Source organism: Leucopleurus acutus (genome assembly GCF_964270905.1).
Source record: "Leucopleurus acutus genome assembly, chromosome: 20".
In the NCBI taxonomy this organism is placed as follows: domain Eukaryota; kingdom Metazoa; phylum Chordata; class Mammalia; order Artiodactyla; family Delphinidae; genus Leucopleurus; species Leucopleurus acutus.
Genome location: NC_139162.1, coordinates 407,699 through 426,097, shown reverse-complemented (window position 1 = coordinate 426,097; position 18,399 = coordinate 407,699). Strand labels below are relative to the sequence as shown.

The following is an 18,399-nucleotide window of genomic DNA, read 5'->3' as shown; positions in this document are numbered from 1 at the left end:
TGCCTTCCGAAGCCGGACAGCAGGAAGATGTAGCAGGGAGGCTGCTGGGGTACTGATTGCTCAGAAGCCCCCACGCTCCACCCGGAAGTGGGGTGACAGCCTCTCGGGCTCCGTGGCTCCCCGTCTCCCGCCTGCTGTTCTCTGGAACTCTTGGGCACTCACTCTGGCTGGAGACTAGATCATTTCTCTTCTGTCCTTGGGTCCAGCTTCCCCGCCCAGCTCTGACTGGAGCCCATGGGGCTGGTCTCAGGCCAGCACTCAGCTCATTCAGTGCTGGTCTGTGACACCCATGGGGGACCAGGTCCCCTCAGCCGGGTCAGCCATGCACCTGGCAGAGCCCCTAGAATGGTCTTAGCAAAGCTCCAGGGCTCATGAGGTCACCTGAGCCCCCAAGGACACTCCTCTGTGGAGCACCCCTTTGGGCACTTGCAGGGAGCAGGTCAGGAGCTGCGGCGCTGGGGCCAGTGGTGGGGCCGGGGAGGGGTGGGAGAGGAGGGAGAGGGTGCTCCCTGGGGGCGGGCCGGCAGCTTTCCGAGGAAGACGGCCCCCACCTCTCACGTAGCGGGGTTGAGTCTCCATGCCCCCCTACCTGCTGCTGTGCTCAGCACCCCTGGGGGGCAGGAGGGGCAGGGTGGCCAGTGGCCCGGGTCTGAGGAGGGATGAGGCCCAGAAAAGCACCACGGAACATGTCTCCAGAAAGCCCTGGGCCTAGGGCCAGGCGGGCCTAGGGGCATCGTAGAGCAAGGTGTCCACCTGGGCTCGCTGCAGCCACAGGCGCCGCTGGTGGTTTCCGTGCAGGGCGCGCAAAGGGTGGCCCGGGCGGCAGGTGGCCAGGGTGGCACAGTGGGAAGTGTGCAGCTGGCGACACGTGTCACAGCAGAGGGTGGGGAGGGCGCCAGGGCCCAGGCAGCTGTGTGTCTGGTAGCCGGGGGGCTCGGGGACTCGGGGGGGGCTGGCCTGCTCAGGGGCTCCAGGGGCTTGGGGGGCGGCCAGGTCTCCGGGCCGACTGAGCAGCTCTTGGCGCAGTGAGAGGAGGGAGAAGGCCTCGGCCTCGGGCTCCTCCTCCGAGGCCGGGCTGCTGGCCTCAGCCTCCCAGGCCCCGCCCCCCACGCCCCACAGTCTGGCGCTCTGCTCCCAGAACAGAGGCTGGCAGGCTAGCTCCGAGGGGGGTGAGTCGGGGCCTGGCGAGGGTCCCCCGTATAGGCTGGTCTCATCTGAGCCCTCATCCTCCTGCAGGTCCCGGTACAGGTCCAGCCGGGCCTGGCACCGGGCCGGGGAGCCACGGGGGGGAACAGGTGGCGGCTCTTCTTCGCGGGCTAGTCGCTGCTGCAGCCAGGCCACGCAGGAGGCCACATCCGCGCTGGCCCGCCGTGCCTGCAGCAGCTCCTCGGCTGGCAGCATACTGGTGCCCAGCTGCGCCAGCACCTCGCCCAGGATCTCACACTCCAGCCGCAGGGCAAAGCAGCCCAGGGCCACCTGCACAAGCTGGCGGGCGGGGGGCAGGGCAGCCACCATAAGGCGGTGGTCGTCCCTGCGCACATAGCCCATCTTCTGGAAGCTCTGGATGAGGAGGTCCTCCGAGAGTGCGCCCTTCAGCACGTGCACGTAGCCCCCTGAGAAAGTCTGCAAGGGAGGGGGCCGGTCGGCGGCAGCCCACCCTCCCGCAGACCTGCCCCCGCCTCAGCTGCACTCCCTTGCTTTGGGGGCCACCATCCTCACCCCAGGGGGCGGCATGGCCCCAAGGCGGTCTGGGATGTGCTGAGGCTCCCTCCAGAGGAGCTGTTTAAAAACGTACATGCTGGGAGTTCCCTGGTGGTCTTGTGGTTAGGATTTGGCACTTTCACTGCTGGGGCCTGGGTTCAGTCCCCGGTCGGGGAACTGAGATCCCGCAGGCTGTGCGGCCAAAAACAAAAAAACCATAGATGCTCAGGGCCACCCCCAGAAACTGATCTCACTGGCTGAGGTAGGCCCAAGCATCACAATTTTTTAATCTAACACATTTCACCTGGGTCATAGAACAAACTAAATAAAGAGGCCCTGTTGAGAAATCTCGCTGCCCTCTGGGTCCCCTCCACCTCCTCTCACCTGTGGGGGTTTGCTACTTTAGTTTCCCGTGTACCTGCTGAGTGGTCATGCAAACACACAAAGAATACAGGTGCTTATTTGCTCTGAGCAGGTAGCCTCCTAAACGCCTCATTCTGAACTCTGCTTTTCCAGTTTCTGAGAGCTTTCCCTGACATGACAGAGGCCTAGCCATTCACTTCTCCAGCTGTGCAGCTTTCCACCACACGGATGGAACATCTGTAGTTTTTGGAGGCTCCAGGCTGCAAAGGAACTAGAAGCGTCCCTAGGATGGCGATAATGTGTCTCTCACGTGTCTACAGTTCCTTGATCCTGGGACCCTGTGAGTGTACCTTTGCTTACAGCTGATGAGAGTACCTCCACAGATGGGGTACTGCTGTAAGACTGTTCTCAGGGCTGGGCTTTCACCCCTCACAATGGACCTTGCGCTAGACTGTCCTCGTGTTTGCTTCATGGAGGAAGGAATGGATTCCAAAAGATTAGGTAACTTGCCCCAAGCCACAGAGCCGGCAGAAGCAGACCCCATCCAGGTCTGCCCAGTGCTGAAGCCCGTGAGCGTGTCAAGATCAGGCCTGTCTGTTCTGCTCTTGGCCCCCCATGGGGCTGCATCCTGCCCTCGTCTGAACGGATGAATGAAAGTCCTAGAACCTCAGAACAGCAGGTGTCCCAGTGGAGCAGTGGGCTCCACGGCTCACCTCACTGAGAGAGGCTGCTGCTGCCATGGCAACCAGTGGAGGCGGACGCCCACGTGCCCAGTGACATCATTACCTTCCCACTCTTCTGAATTAGCTCAGAGCACAAGACAGCCTGCCCCCTCCTGCCAGCCTGCAGCTCACCTGGAGGGGCCCGGCCGGCCCTGGGCCCAGCTCTACCCAGGCTGTGGGGTGAGCTAGGTACTAGTTTAGCCCGGCTCCACTAGGACATGCAGGGGCACCCCCACCCCTGCCTACTTCATAGGGGATAACCATGTCATCTTCCACAAATGGAGCCACAAATCTCTCCTGGAGAGATTAGGGTGACCCTGGAATGCCCAGTCCTTCCTGTGTGTCTGTCCTAGGATTTCTATGGTAACTGGGGCCACAAGGCTACTTTGGGGAGGGCAGTGATGCAAGCTTTAAGGACCAGGATCCCCCTCGGAAGGCAGGTATCCAAACGGGTGACCTCCACCCACCCCATGTTCTCAGCCCCAGGAGTACAAAGGGGAACCTCGGCCAAGAGATGCTCCAACACGCCCAGGACCCTTCAGCACACTGAGCTCTCTGAAACCTATCAGCCTCTGAGGACACGTGAAATCCCTTAGGCCCGACGGTAGCCACCGTCCCGATGGTAGCCAACTCCCAGTAGCCTGGGCAGAGGCCCCCACTCGGCTCGGCGCCCTACCTTGATGGTGGTGAACTCTTTCCTCCAAGGCAGCAGATACAGGTGCACGGCGGCTAACTCCAGCAGCTCGAAGGCGCGGGCCAGGCCGCGTAGCGCAGGGGCCAGGTCGGCGCGGCCCCACAGGCCATCGGTGAGTAGTGCCAGCGCGTCATCCTGCAGCGCCCCATGCAGGTCGAAGTCTTCCACCAGGATGTGCCAGAGCACGGCGCGTAGCGATGGGTCCCCGCACACGCCCGCGCGGCCGTGCCTAAGTTCGCGCTCCAGGCACAGACGGTAGTCCTCGGACAGCGAGCTGCTGCCCATGCTGGCGGGCGGGAATAGGGTATCAGGACGCAGAGGCCCCTCCCTGCCCGCTGCGCGCCTCCAGAGCCCTCGCCTGCATCCACAGGTCCCCCACCAACTGTGCGCCCCTGGTATCTACAGCACCCCCTTCCCTGGAGACGAACGCCACCTGAGTTTCCCTTCCCGAGCAGAGACCCCTTTGCCCAGCAGATCGTGCTGTGGGCCCGGAGGACGACAGCCCTACCTGTCTCTCACCAGCAGTCCCCGAGCGCCCGCTGCTCTGTTCGGGCCTCTCCAGCAGCACCTCGCTTCCGTCGGGCCGGCTCCACCCCTCGGCCGTGACGTTAGGGGCGGGGTCTCTTCGGGCACCGCCCCCTCCGCCAACGCGGACAGGGCGGGGCCTGGTGAGGGCCCGGGAGCACGAACTTCCACGGACTGCGGAGCCAAGGACAGGGGGCACACCGCGGACGCTCCCACCGAGGCGGGCGCCGACCTCCTGAGCTGGACCCTCGGGAGCGCCAGGGTGCCGAGGAAGCAGGTACCGTGGCTCTTCGTGCGCCTGCCGGGAGCGGGGACCGGACGCGGGGCGGGGCAATCTCCTGGGGGCGGGGCTACCCCAACAGGGACAGGACCCTTCTCGTTGCCTAGCGGGATTGACCAGATACGGGAGGGAGGGAGGGGTCGAGCCGCCCTCTGGCGGGGCCAGTGCTCCAGGTGGAAGCCGGCCGGGCGTTTCAGCGTCATTTAAAACTGCAACCTCAGGAGACTTTCCTGGCGGTCCAGTCGTTAGGACTCCGCGCTCCCACTGCTGGGGGCGCCGCACCCTCCTCCCCCCACCAAAAAAACCCAACAAATCAGCAACCCGGGCCTCTTTGAGGCGGCGTGAAGGCGCTTTTCTGCCTAGGTCAGAGTCGCTTCCAGGTGCCGGATCCGACGTTCTGCTCTGTATCCAGCCCTGCTTCTCCGCTCCTGCTCTGAGTGCTGTTTGCGTGGCCCCAGGTGTTTGCTGTTAACTGTTGTGTGCTACTCCAGGGAGCATGGCTCTGTCTCAGTGTGCCACTCGAACCTGAGCAGGTCTTTGCACCGTCCTCCCTTAGAGGAGTAGTCCCATAGAAGACCCGTTGAATGGAAGTGACGTTGCATGGCTTTCCAGGTTAAGTCATAAAACTGCCTTGCTGTCTTGAGACGCTCAATCTTGGGACCTAGCCACATACTGGGAGGAAAGCAGCTGCATGAAGGGGCCGAATAATGAAGGCTGAATAATGTCCAAACTCCATGGAACCCGGGAATGTGAACATATTTGGAAATAGGATCTTTGGAGCTATAATCAAGTTAAGACTAAGTCAGACTGGATTAGGGTGGACCCTAACCCCTGTCAGAATGACGTCTTTGTAAGGAGCAAGGTTACGTACTTCGGGAGGAGGCATATGATGGATGCAGAGGCTTGCAGCTACAGGCAGACACTGCAGGAGCCCCCGGAGCTGGACGAGGCAGGAAAGGGTTCTCGTCTAGCACTCTGCTGGGCCACGGCCCTGTGGACGCCTTGACTTCAGACTTCAGGACTTTGGGAGTAAATTTTTGTTGTTTTAAGCTCCCCAGTAGCTAGTTACAGGAAACGAATGCAGGCCTCCCACGCCACGGCTGTTCCCACAGCCGAGGCCCTCGCTGATGGCAGACGTGTAGACAGATCTCCAGATGACTCCAACCCCTTGATCTTGGGTCACCCCAACTTGGAAGCTGATTTAGCTGATGCTGCAGGTGGGGCAGAGACAAGATGTCCCCACTGAACCCTGCCGAGGTGGGAGTTTCACAAGCAAAGCAAATGGCTGTCGCATGTTTAAGCCAGTGAGTGGGCTGGCTTGTTACACAGCAGGGGGGCGGATTCCACACTGCCTCAGCGCCAGCTGCGTAGGGGTCCTCCTGTGACCCTGGGCTATAGCCGGGCGGAGCAGATGGGTGGCAGGGTCAGTTAATACCTACCTTGGCCAGGACCGCAGCTCCCTGGACCACCGCCCAGCACACTGCGCGGCTGGGTCCAGTCTCCCAGGCAACACCCCTCTCCTCCTCATCCAGATTTCTCATCTTCACCAGTTCAGCGCAAGGGAAGGTCTGTCTTGTAAGTGTTTTAATTTGCATTTCTTGATTTTAAAAATGACTTTAAACACCTCTTCTTATGCTGATGAGCTTTTTAAAGTTCTTCTGAAGACAGCCTGTTCACAGCCTTTGCTATTTTCCTGACTGGGGCTCCTGCCTTTTTCGTGTTGATCTGGAGGATTTTCTGTGTGAAGAATCCATCACTCACCGTCTTAGGAAAGGCTGTAGGCTGGGAGAGGCTGAAGGACTGGCCCAGAGCCAGCAGCAGGAAGGCCGTCTGATCAGCGCCTCCAGAGAGCTCCCCAAAGCCAGCAGGAGCGCCCACGGTCAGGCTTTGCTCCATCGTCCACCTGCTCTATGAAAGGGGGCTTAAAATCCCATCCTTGAGACCGCCAAGGCCTGGAGCAGGGGGTCATCCTCCCCAGGCTTCATGGCTGGCTGGGCCTCGTGTCCAGGACTGGGGGGCTTCCTTTGGAGAGGGCAGGGACTCAGGGACTGAGAGCTTTGAGGGCAGGGCAGGGTGAGCAGGCGGGTGCCTGCCTGTCGTTCCTGGGGTGCTGGTGGGCAGGGGACCCCTGCCCACAAAGGCTCCCGAAAGAGGCAGCTGCCCCCGGAACTCGGGTTGGCCTTCCCTTGGGGTCACATCCCCGGCCCCCTCTGGCCTCCGGAGTCAACGTGCTGGGCTCGAAGAGAGCTCTGCCACCGGGAGCTGTGGCCTGGAGAAGGCGTCTCCCCTTCTGTGCCTCACTTTCCTCACGAGGTTCCCGCACAGCCTTGGGACACTGCGTGCACAGAACACACAGTCAGGTCCAGCTGGGCCTTCCCCGGGGACCCACACGCTGCTCCCACACCACTTTCTGCCATGGTGACACATGCCGCCTGGGGCTGGGGCCGGGCCACCTGCATGTGTTCCCCACCTGGAGAGCAACATGACTCCTGGGAACCCTTCGGGAGGAGTGGTCCGGGCTCAGATCCTGCCCAGTGATGACCTCTGACCCTGCCAACCTGCTAGGCCCCCCAGAGTGTGTCCAGTGCTAGAAGGAGCAGCCCCACAGATCCCACTCCTGGGCAGAGGTCTGGGAGGTGGGCTGGGCTTGGCGATGGCCCCAGGGGCCTCTGGGACCCTCTGGCTCTGGCTGGTTGGCTGGGAGTGGCTGTGCTGCCCAGGCCTCCGCCCGGCCAGTGGGACGGGGAGCAGGTGAGCCGCGCTGACGGAGACACCAGTGACCTCTTTATTTCCAGCTGGGTCAGTGGTTGCCCAGGGGCCTGTAACAGTCAGGGTGGGCAGGTGGTGGGGCTCCTGGCAGGCGCCGACCCTTGGGTTCACACCGACCCTGAAGTGGCTGAGTGGGGGTGGGGATTCGCCAGCGGTCTCAGGATGTCCGTGCCCATTGCCAAGGGTGGGAGTGTGGCTCAGAGCTCCCACACATGGGCAGGTGCCCTGGGGACACCTGGGTCTTCAGGACAGAGTGATCAGTGACCAATAAACAGCACAGTCTAAACCCACCTGGGCCCCAGGCCTCTTGTGGGGTGACAGGCTCTCTTCTCAACTCAGACAAGAACCTGGCTCAGGGAGCTCCGCGTGTCACGGGGGACGGGAAGGGAGAGAAGCAGACCTGCCCTCGGTCAGGCCCATGGCCCCTCTGTCCTTGGGCTTGCGGGGCCTGCAGGGTGTCAGCGGACTGAGCCGTTGGAGTGTGCAGGCCCCAGGGGCGCCCAGTTTCCCTGCACGGGGCCTCTCACAGGTGGGGACAGGAAAGAGAAGGGCCTGGTTCCTGGGAGCTGACTCGGGTCAGCCCCATCCTATCCGGAGCAGAGGGGCCTCCTTGAGCCCTAGGGGCTGATGTCAGGCGGGGGCGAGAGCCCCACCTCGGCCAGCCCACCGCCCCATGCAGGTGCCTCTGGGCCAGTCCTTGGCCAGCCCGTCCTCTGCTACTTGCCCAGGGCCCGCCGGGGCAGCAGCTCCACGTAGCTCAGGGCGCTCTGCAGTGACGTCAGGCAGTAACCCTCCTCTCCGATCAGGTACCTGCACGGCGGTGGCACAAGCATCTGTCACTGGAGGGATGCAAGGAGACCCCGACATTCTGGAAGGGGCACCTGCCCTTGCGGGGCGGAACCTGGATGCTGAGGGCCCACGGGCTGTCAGGGCGCTGGGCTGGGGGACGGCCCACTCCCCAGGCAGACGCTGCTCAGGGGATGGCCCCCTGGCTCCTCTGGGCAGTGTGCTGGGTGAGGGGCAGGGAGAGGGGCCGTGGGCCCCGTGCATGGGTGGGAGCACGAGCTCAGCCCCCACGCTGGCCCGAGGCTCCCACCTCTCGTGGATGAACTCCTCCAGGGCTGCACACTCCGACACCAGCTGGGGGAGGCCACTCCTCAGCGCCACAAAGGACAGGATGGGCAGCAGGTCGTCGGCGCCACTGTTGGGGAGACGCAGAGCCGGCGAGGAGGCTCCAGGGACCGGGGGCGCTGCTCCGTCCCCACAGCCCTGAAGCCTCCCAGCTAGGTCCCTGGAGCAGCTTTGGGCTTGCTGGATGCTGTCCCCGTGCCTCTCCTGCCCACCGGCCTCAGGGGGCTGGGGGTGGGCTTGGGTCAGCGTGACAAAAGACCACCTGGGATCGCTGAGGCCATCCTGAACGGGGACCCTGTGCCGCAGAGCCCAGGGCTGGACCAGGGAGGCCCCACAGTGAAGCTCTCCCGTGAGCTGGCCCGAGCCCGGGGACGGGAGGACGGAGAGGATAGCCCGTGTCCCAGGCAGCCTGCTCACTCCTGGGATCAGGGTCACTCACGTGCCACTCCAGGTACCCCAGACCCTCCGCAAGAGGCACCTAAGTGAGGGAGGGAGGCCCTGAGGGATGCTCAAAACCCTGGCGAAGGGCCCACGGGCCAGTACTTTTGGCGAGGAGCACGGAAGCATACTGGTTTGAACCTGATGACCAACCAGGGACTCCTGCCCCCACCTCCCTGGGTGCCACACACCTGCAGGGACACACAGCGCCACCCCCCCCCCCCCCAGCTCCTTGGATGTCCTGAGGAGAGAGAGAGCGCTAGCGCGGGGTTGCAGCTGGGACTCGGAAGTGCTTTCAGTTCTGGGGCCCTTTCACCTGCTGCAACTTTTTCGGAGACCAGGTGGTACAATAGTGATGGTGGCCGGTGAGAGCCAGGTGGGTCCCCCGGCCTGACCCCGCAGCCCACCCAGCTGGCTGCAAGGACAGGTGCTTTCAGGGCGACCCCGGTCTCTGGCACAGGGTGAGGGTCGCCAGCCCCAGGTGGGCGCCAGGGCCAGGGCAGGCTGCTGGCTACAGGCTGGTGCAGGTGAGATAAGGCAGAACCCAGGTGGGGAAGACCCCTGCCCACCTCAGGAGGCTGGGGCAGGGGCAGTGCAGGAACCCCAGGCTGGGGCTCAGCACAGGGGACGGGCTCTTCCCCAGGACAGGACCGGGGCGGCTTCCCCAAGCATGCACCTGAGGGGGGCACACGCCACCGGGTTAGCGAGGGGCCGGACCGCGTCGTCAGCAGGGCTGGAGCCCGGGGTCTTTGGTGGAAATGGGCCACACTCTCCTCAAGGAGAAGCAGGGCCAGGCGCCGGGCGGGAACCCGAGGCGCCGGGGCCGGGGCCTGGGTGGCAGGGTGCCCGCTCCCCTGGCCTCTGAAGGCAGCCCCTCCCGCCCAGTCCCCACCACAGGCCGTGGCCTCCTGGGACTCACATGGCGGCGATGCCCGGCTGGGCCGCAGCCTCGCGAGCCCGGGAGTAGTCCTCCGCGCAGGCACAGGTGACCCGCAGGGCCCGCACTGCGTCGCAGAAGCCAGGCTTCGGGTGAGGGGCTGGGGACCTCGTCCCGGTACGGCCCCGGGCGCCGCCCCACCCCCATCGCGTGCAGGGCTGGGCAGAGCCTGGACCACCACCACTCATGTCCCACGGGACACACACCCCCCGGACTGGAGAAGGGCCTGCCGCTGAGGGCTGAAGGCGCAGACTCCAGTCGCCCTCCGGGACGGGACTCGACTCTGTCTCATCTGACTCCCTTCTCCCTTCCCTCCAACCAAACCGTCCCCCCTCACCAATGCACTCCAGCTTCTTCTGGGGGCAGCTCTCCAGGACCAGCAGCCCTAGCTCCTGGGCGGCAGCACAGTAGGGGTAGGCGCCGCCCGCCGTGGCCTCGGGGTCCCGGGGGAGGAGCTTGGTGGGGACGCCGACGGCCGCCGGGGGCGCGTTCCCGTACAGCTCCATGCTCCTGCTCAGGGCGGCCTCCCGCAGGCGGTGAACGCTCCTGGGGCAGAGAGGAGCCAGGCTCAGAGGCCCAGGGCCCCGCCCGGGAGGGGACAGGGGCGGCGCTGGGGAAAGCTGGCCACGCCCCGAGCCGTGGGAGGGTGCGCGTGGCACCGCCTGCACGCGCGCAACACCTGAGGGGACCTGGGAGGAAGGCAGCTCAGGGACGCACACGCGGCGGGGCCGTACCTGTACACGGCCAGCAGCAGGGGCCACAGCGGGGAGAAGAAGGGCTCCTCGATGCAGGCCAAGCAGCGGTCTTTGGAGGCGGCCGTGTTCAGGCCTTCAAAAGCCAGGAGGGTCAGCGAGAGCAGCCTGTCTGCCGGGAGCAGAGCCGGTACAGAGGCACTGTGGGGACAGCTGGGACCTCTAGCCCCGCTGGCAGCCCCTGGAGGCCTCTCCCACCCGCAGCCAACCTGGGGTGCCCAGGCAGGGTCCCCACCTGCCTGCCCCTCCCTGCCGCCCCAGAGCCAGCTTGGGATGGGCAGAGCCACAGGTAGCTTCCCGGCTCAGCAGGAGGGGCTCTGCCTGGCCCTGCCTCCCGCCACTTCTGAACGCTACGGCCCAGGTCGGTGCAGGGAGTCAGGGCCCTCATCCCTAGGGGGTCACAGGGTCATATGCAGCTCCGCCAGGGGGCCAAGGAGACAAGCCTGGAAGGGAGGGCATAAGACAGCTTCTTTCTGAAAAGGGTCTGTACCCCAAACTGGGGCACCCAGAGGAATGTCAGGAGCATATCTGAAGACAAGAAATCTGAGGTCCAGGGAGATGAAGGAACCCGCCCCCCACCAGGGAGGAAGGGGTGCTCACCCAGAGTCTCCCAGACAACACAGGCCCTGACTGCTGGGCCTCTCGCTGGTTCTCAGGAAACCCTCACAGCCTTCCTCCTTGGAAGGGACGTGAAGTCCCCTGCCACCCTGGGCTCCTTACGGAACACAAACTCGTTTCTCAAAATGGAAAAACTAAGATGAGCCGCCACCAGGCCGCACAGACCTAGAGCCCTGGGTTTGGAAGGGTGGGGGTCGGACCTAATGGGGCAGCTAGGACCACCTGGCAGCCAGAGGCCCTGACGGCAGACCCTCCCCCAAACCCAAGACTGAAATGGACCCGGCTGTCCTCCCTATGTGGCCCCGTGAGGAGACAGCCAGGGATGGAGGGAGACCCTGGCCACTGCCAGCCCCAGCTGCTCTCTGGGGCAGGGTGTGTGCCTCTCTGCTGAACTGGACACGTGGCCCCAGGGGAGGGCTCTGCAGAGCAGGGCCGGCCTGGATGCCACCCCACAGGAAGGCTCCGCTGGACTGGGCCCATCCCAGGCCTCTGACAAGCTTTCCGAGGACGTGGGCTTCGGACAGCGCAGTTCCCCCACCACCCACCCGGCCTGTGGCGCGGACCTCACCGATGGCGTCATGTATGTCCTGCACGGTGCCCTTCAGCTGCTCCAGCAACGGCTCCTTCCTCACCCCTGGGGGCTGGGGCTCAGGCTGCCCCCCAGGGCCCCGGCCCCTCCTCTCAGGAGTAGCCAAGAACTGTTCCAGGTCCCCGAAGGAGCTGTCGTTGCCCGGCAGGTCGGATGAAGTGTCCGCCAGGGGTGAGGGAGGCCCTGTGGGGCTGCCGTCTGCCCCTCTGTCCGGGTTGCCGGGGTGGGGTGGGGGGATGGGGGCGCTGGCGGAGGCGCCGTCTGTGGGCCTTTGGGCTGGGCTGGGCTCGGGGGGGGAGGGCATGCAGTAGAGGCTCTGAGAGGGCCGGAGCCGCCGGCTTCCAGGAGCCAGCAGCCCGTCGGCGTCGGGGGGCAGGGAACGGCAGCCCAGGGCCGAGGCAGCGCCCCTGCTCACGATGGGGTACAGCGCCCGGTACACGGCGCACTGGAGCTTCTTCAGGAGCTGCGAGATGGGGTGGTCGGGGACGCTGTGAGTAGGGGGAGAGGCAGTGTGTGAAGGCAGCCCCGTCGGGCTGGGGCTGCAGTCCCCTCGTTGGGTGACCCGGGGGCTGAGAAGGCCCGCCAGCCCTGCGAGGCCCTTACCCGACCCCCACCCAATGGCCACGTGGCCCTGCTGTGAGGGATTTCACAGAAGGGACGCATGGACTAGTCCTCTCGGCTGAATGTTGCTGGTAAGGCCTGTCCCGCCCCTCTGAGAAGCCAGGAGGCCCGTGAAAGGCCATCCGCGGACAGGAGACCCCGGGGTCACAGGCGGGGGCCTCCGAGAGAGCCAGCGTGGCCTGCTGCCCGTGCGGTCACCCCAGACTGCCTCGCTCCTCTCTCCTTCTTAATCCTTTCCTCCGCCATCAGCCTGCAGCCGGGGGAGGGGCCGACGCCCGGTACCTGAGCAGGTGGGAGACCAGGCTGGTCACCAGGGACAGGTCCCCTGGGCTCCTCTTGAGCTTGGCCTTCCAGCGCTTTGGCCAGTCCTGCAGGACAGGAGACCTTGGGGGAGAGCCCGCGGGAAGGCCCTCCCCCAAGCCGAGGCCGCGCCCAGGGGCCCAGGCCTCCCTGCGGACTCCCCGCCCCGCGCACTCACGTGGTCTTGCTCGTACTCGAGGATGGCGGCGTAGAGGGCCCGCTGCTCCCGGTCCTCGGGGGTCAGGGCAACCTGGCTGCAGAACCTCCTGGGAGAAAGGACAGGTCTGGGGGCCTCAGGGCTGGACAGGCGGGCGCGGGAGTCCCCACCTGGCCCCCCCAGTAGTCCCGGGACCGAAGGCGGAGATGCACCTGTTGGCGGCCTCCTGGAGTCGCAGCCGGCGCTCCTCCATCTTCCTCTGCAGCTGGGGCGGCAGAGTCAAGGCCCTTCTAACGCGGCGTGCACGAACCCCCCGGCGTCCCAGCGCCCTGCCGGACACGGGGCCCGTTGGGATGGGTGGGAGGAGGGGCTGGGCCAGAGGACAGGCCCACTCAGGGAGGGAAGGCAAGTCCTAGTCGACCTGAGGGGTGGAGAGGAGTCTGTGGGTGCTGGGAGGGGCAGGGTGGCCTGTGCAAAGGCCGGGAGGCGAGAGGAAGCGGGGCTGGGCAGGAACCACCCACTGAGGACAAGTGTCTCTGAAACTGGAGGAACTCTGTTTCCACACCTGAACCCTGGCATCTTTACTTCCCTGTCCCCTCCCTCAGCTGAAGCCTCTGCACACTAAGGATGGACAGAAAGGATACTGTCTTCTCCCGGGCTTTAGCGATCACCAGGTTCTCCATCATCTGCCGCTGCAGGGACAGGGTCTAGGACGGGAAGGATGGAATAAGGCCTACTGCCCCCACCGGCCTCACTCCAGACCCTCCTGGACTCCGCTCACCAGGGATGTCTTCTGCATGGCCTGGCTGGGGTCCAGACGGGCCATCCGGGCCTCATAGGCAGCCTTCAGCTTCTGATTCTGCAGGGAGGCCTCCTCCAGGGGTGTCAGCTCCCTGGAATGGTGACAAGCTGCTGTCCAGGCTCCAGGAAGCCCAGGAACGCTCTGGTCACCTGAGGTCCCTTCCTGGCCCCGCCCTGAGACCGGAAGGTGAGGAGGTGGTGATGGGGGCAGGCAGGAATGTAAAGGAGGGAGGAGGTCTGGGGTGGGCGGGAGACACCTGCCTCCCTGAAACATGGCCCTACTGCCTGGATTCCAGACCTTTATGCACACCAGTCACATGTGTTTATTAACAGCATGAAACTCTGTGAAGGCACCACGTGAGCCAAACAGCTAGATTAGTTTGCAACCCATGAAAGAGGGGTAGGGGTGGGGGGTGTTTCACAGCTACTTGGTAACAGCCACCAACAGCCCCCTCACCATCAAAACTTATGGTCCCACGTCTTCCTGCTTTCATGGGTGGGAGGAGGTAAGTCGTGGGGACACAAGACTATACTGAGATGGAAGTCTGGTGCCTGGCCCTGCCCCAGAACTGCACTTGGAGAGACAGGGTGTAGCTGTGGCTCAAGGCCTGGCAGCAGCAGCAGGAAGAGCCCATCCTCTTGCTTATCCTGCTGGGATTCTGGCATCTGTGTCTCAGTGTCTTTCACCAGTTCTAAAAAATTGCTTTCATCTCCTCAAGTAACGCTCCTCTCGCATTTTTTCTCATCTTTCTTTGGAATTCCAATAACCCCTTAGACCTTCCATGTCTTTTTGTGTGTGTGAGCCATGCAGGGTATCTTTTAACCTTTTATCCAGTTCTCTAATTCCGTCTTCAGCTGGGTCTACTCTGCTGTTTTAAACTTGTCCCCTTCTTTTTGTGTGCATGTGTGTATGTTTACAGGAGGATATAATTTGTTGTCGTTTCTGATTAGTGTTTAAAAATAATTTCAGTATTTTTGTTTCTACTTGGTTCTTATTTGGCCCCTATTATAAATTCTATTTGACCCCTATCATCATAAGTCAGATTTTATAGCTTCTTGTTCCCTGCAGGTATTTTCAAACTTGCTTTTTATTTCTCTAAATACAGAAAGCATGTTTGTATTATAATCTGTGTCTCATAACTCTATCTGAAGGCTTTGCAGGTCTGTTTCTGCTACCTCTCATTTACAGTTTCTTGATTCTTTCTGTGCTTGGTTATCTTTGACTATGTACCACTCATTTTATGAAAGTTGAAGGTGCTTTGCTCCAGAGACAATTTGCATTTGTTTCTGCCACGCACCAGGTATTTCCATTCTGGGATCCCTTCTGACTAAATCCACCATGGTTAGCTCACTTTGCCTCTAAACCCAGGCTTAGCCCACCTTCTGTTCTGACCCATCTTACTTCTTAGAGCTTTGTGACTCTACAGCCTGAAGCTTCTGGAAGATCTCAGGCGGCAGAAATGGAGAGAGCTTCCCTCCCTCATCTGAGTACACCCGGCGGTGTCGGCTGGTAGGAGAGGGGACGGGGGCAGCCACAGGCATGGCTGGCCTCAGGCATGTTTTCCCTGTAAGACATACGTAGCCAAGGGTCTGCACGGGGGCCTGACATTCCACAAAGGAGATGCAGACTTGGGACTTCCCTGGTGGCTCAGTGGTTAAGAATCCGCCTGCCAATGCAGGGGACACGGGTTTGAGCCCTGGTCCGGGAAGATCCCATGTGCTGTGGAGCAACTAAACCCATGTGCCATGACTACTGAGCCTGCGCTCTAAGGCCCGCGAGCCACAACTACTGAGCCTGTGTGCCTAGAGTCTGTGCTCCGCAACAAAGAGAAGCCACTGCAATGAGAAGTCCGCGCACTACAGCAAAGAGTAGCCCCCACCCACTGCAACTAGAGAAAGCGTGTGCACAGCAATGAAGACCCAACGTGGCCAAAAAATTAATTAATTAATTAAAAAAAAAAAGAGATGCAGACTTGGGGGGTGGGCTTTCTGCCGGACACCCACCAAGTTTGGCAGCTGTCGACTGGGCCCTCTCCAGACACTGCTCAGCCAGCTTCAGCATCTTCGAGGTGTCAGGGGTCACAGTCTCCCCGGCTTCTGGGGAGCAAGCGACAAGAAGGGTGGTCACCACCGCCTCTATCACTAGTCAGATTCTTGCTGGGATAGAAACAAAGGAGAGCCCACTTCCTCCTCATCTCTGACCATCTGCCCTGGGTTTACCTCCTGGCCCTGTGTGTGGCTGTCCTGTCCTCTCGCCTGGACCATCAGAGCCTTCTCTATAACTAACTGGGCCTTTTCTCCTCACTGGCGGCTTCACTTTAGTTACAGCCCCTCCTCCAGGTGGGCCCTGCAGTCAGCACGGCTGTTTCACAGAAACAGTTTCAAAACCCATCTCCCGCCCCCTGGCTGTGTCCAAGCTCACCCCTGGTGCAGCTAGAGGACTTCTGTTCTGCACTCCCTCTGGGAATCGCTCCTATCAGCAAACTCACGGTGTAGGAGCTGCCACCTGACACTCTCCCCTGGACCCCACCAGACCTGATCCACCCCCGCTCCCGTGACGGCCAGACCCTCACCACACCCTCGTTCAGCCACGTTGCTCCCATTGCAGTGGCCCTCACCCACTCAGTCCTGCCCTTCTCTGAGGGCTCCCTGACCTCGCAGGTCTCTCCTCTAGGACGACCCCTCGCGGCTGCTCCCACCGTGCCCTCCTCCCAGTGCCCAGAGCTCTGCTGAGCTCCCTAGCTCCCCAGGGTGGAGACTCCCACCTCTCCCTGACTACTGTCGGGCTGCTGGACACCTCGAGCAGAATGTGCTCCTGACAGAGCCCTCAATTCCTCCCTCATGTCTGCTCCTGCCACCTCCCGCACTGCCTCCTGTGCTCCCTGGCCCTCCCCCGCAACTCCGGGCAGCTCAGTGTCCGCTTAGAATGTCTGGTGAGGCCCATCTTTAGAGGACATGCCCCAAGCCCTTCACTCCTTCCACCTCCAGGCAGTCCCACCACTGCTGTCCTCACTGTGGGAGCCTCCTGGAGGATCTGCTCCCATGCCGGCCTCTCCCCACAAAGCCTCCACGAGCTTCACCTCGTGCCAGAACAACCCCAGGCCCATCCCAAGGGCCGGCCGGCCCCAACTGCACCTTCCCCTCTCCAGCCTGCCTACCCTTCTTGTGTCTGGAACCCTCTCCCTCAGGGCCTTTGCAGCGCCCTCTGCTGGGATGCTGCCCCCAGCCCTCAACCATCGTGCAGCTCACTCGTCCCTGGACTGAGGTTCAGCGTCCAGTCTTTGGTCACGTCCCAGCCCATCTCCATCCCCTCAGTCACGGCAGCCGGCCCTTCCTGCTCCCTGCTGCGCTCATGCTTACTGAGCGCTCAGCCGTCCACCTTCGACTAATGGCCCGGCAGGCAAGACACAGGACACCCCCAGGCCTGGGGCCCTGGGACCCATCAAAGGCTAAGCTGTCCACGGTCTGCCCGGCCTGGGAGGAGCTGTACCTTTGGAGGTCTCCACTTCTTCTAGCAGCACCTGGGAGATGTAGTGGACGCTCCTCAGGTATTCTGTATATGCCTCCTGTGCCCAGGGAAGAGAAATGGCAGCGGTCAGGCCAGTACAGGCGCATAATTCCATCATGCCTGCTCGGTGCCCTTGTGGAAACACAGGAACAGTGGTGCCTGCTTATCTGTGAGATACACCTGCAGTGGCCGAGCCGCTTCACTGGTAACTGCTCTGCTGGGGCATGGAGAGTACCCCTCTTCTCTAGACTTGAAGCTGGCATCACTGCCTTTCTCTCCAGTACAGGAAGGAACGGAGGTTCTCTGTCAGTGGGCCAGGGTAAGGAGCCTTGGCAGGTGCTGCCATTTTCCACTCTATGCAACAAGTTCTCTTCCTGTGTAACTCAGGGGCCATTCACTCAGTGGCTTTAGAAAAATATTTCTTGGAAGGTGAATCAGGGAGTGTGTTGTAAATCTCAGAATGACTTTCTGACTCGGATTCTGGGAAATCCTTTCCCGAACCCCAGAGTAAGTATTCCCTGGGCACGCAGCAGTCTGACACTAGAATGTCAGTATTTTCAAAAGGGTGACCCTGCCATCCTGTTCAGGGCTCCCTGATAGAGCTCAGGGCGTTTGGAACCATAGCATGGTGCTTTGCTTTTTGTTTGTTTCGCTGCATCCCAGTTCTCAAATTACCCACCTTTAAGTCTACACCTCAGATAAGGATAAAATGGGTTCCGGGAAGGATTTCTGACTTGTGGGGGCATTTGCTGCCCTAGGATCCCGACTTGGGGAAGGCAGCGGATGGAAGACCGGAATGCCTTTCGGAGGCACCCGCGGCCTCCTCCCCTCCTTGGGCGGCCCGGTGTGACTCAGCCGGCTTTTCCATGCGGTCGCCACCCTTAGGATTAACACCAGTTCTTGGAGACAAGCCACACCCCTCCCCCGCCGGCATTTCCTTCCAAACAAGCGCTGAAGGCGACTGGAAAGCCGCAGCTAACCTCTTACGGATACCGTCCCCTTCGGGAATCTGACTAAAGCTACAGGGCCCGCCCCCAAACTATACAAACGCACGGGATTGTCTGCCAGATACACTTTGGAGGGCTGCTTCACGGACCCTCCTGAGTCCCCTTCACAAATGAAAACACCTCTTCTCATATGCCCGACTTAATGAACAGACGGGAAAACTGAGGGCAGGAGCCCGCGGGAGCTGTCCAAGGTCACGGCCGAAGCCCGAGCCCGCGCCCCGGAGCCTTCGGAGAGGCCTGGAGGCGCCCACCCCGCAGCCCCGCCCTCGCCCACGCCCACCGGGCTGGCCGCGGGTCGGCTACCGCCCCCGCCTCGCCCCGCCCGCCTCACCCGGGGCCGGTTGCCGGTGTCCAGCTCGATGGCCCCGTTGGCCAGCTTCATGGCGCATTGAAGCGGTTTCACCGCGCCGTCCCCGACCGCAGCGGCCATGGCGCCGGCGGGGTAGGCCGTGGCGGCCGAGGGGCGGGGCGGGCGGCCCGGATACC

At 62.4% G+C, this 18,399-nt stretch overlaps 2 protein-coding genes across 3 annotated transcripts; both read right to left on the bottom strand.

The window, feature by feature from the left end:
• Positions 1–676: 676 nt before the first annotated feature.
• SPATA2L (spermatogenesis associated 2 like) lies at positions 677–4,046 on the bottom strand. The gene is made up of 3 exons (XM_082862379.1): positions 3,989–4,046; positions 3,463–3,766; positions 677–1,623 (listed from the first exon to the last, which is right to left on the bottom strand). The coding sequence occupies exons 2-3, from the start codon at positions 3,763–3,765 to the stop codon at positions 709–711; spliced, it is 1,218 nt and encodes a 405-aa protein (XP_082718505.1). The 5' UTR covers position 3,766; positions 3,989–4,046; the 3' UTR covers positions 677–708.
• A 3,486-nt stretch (positions 4,047–7,532) lies between these two features.
• VPS9D1 (VPS9 domain containing 1) lies at positions 7,533–18,343 on the bottom strand (the record flags this gene model as incomplete). 2 transcript variants are annotated; one of them, XM_082861976.1, is made up of 15 exons in its annotated part: positions 7,533–7,864; positions 8,151–8,255; positions 9,543–9,627; positions 9,898–10,106; positions 10,295–10,424; positions 11,469–12,007; positions 12,423–12,508; positions 12,619–12,706; positions 12,810–12,862; positions 13,242–13,304; positions 13,379–13,490; positions 14,801–14,963; positions 15,403–15,495; positions 16,889–16,964; positions 18,245–18,343. In XM_082861976.1, 15 exons carry the CDS (start codon positions 18,341–18,343, stop codon positions 7,771–7,773), a joined length of 1,995 nt encoding a protein of 664 aa, XP_082718102.1. In that variant the 3' UTR covers positions 7,533–7,770. The 2 variants fall into 2 exon arrangements, with proteins under 2 accessions (XP_082718102.1, XP_082718103.1); XM_082861977.1 differs by having other exon boundaries at positions 11,499–12,007.
• Between the last annotated feature and the right edge of the window lie 56 nt (positions 18,344–18,399).

Coding starts and splice junctions, on each gene's coding strand:
- SPATA2L (XM_082862379.1), bottom strand. CDS start 3,765: ATGGGCAGCAGCTCGCTGTCCGAGGACTACCGTCTGTGCCTGGAGCGC. Junction 1,624..3,462: donor AAGAGTTCACCACCATCAAG/GTAGGGCGCCGA, acceptor CCTCCCTTGCAG/ACTTTCTCAGGGGGCTACGT.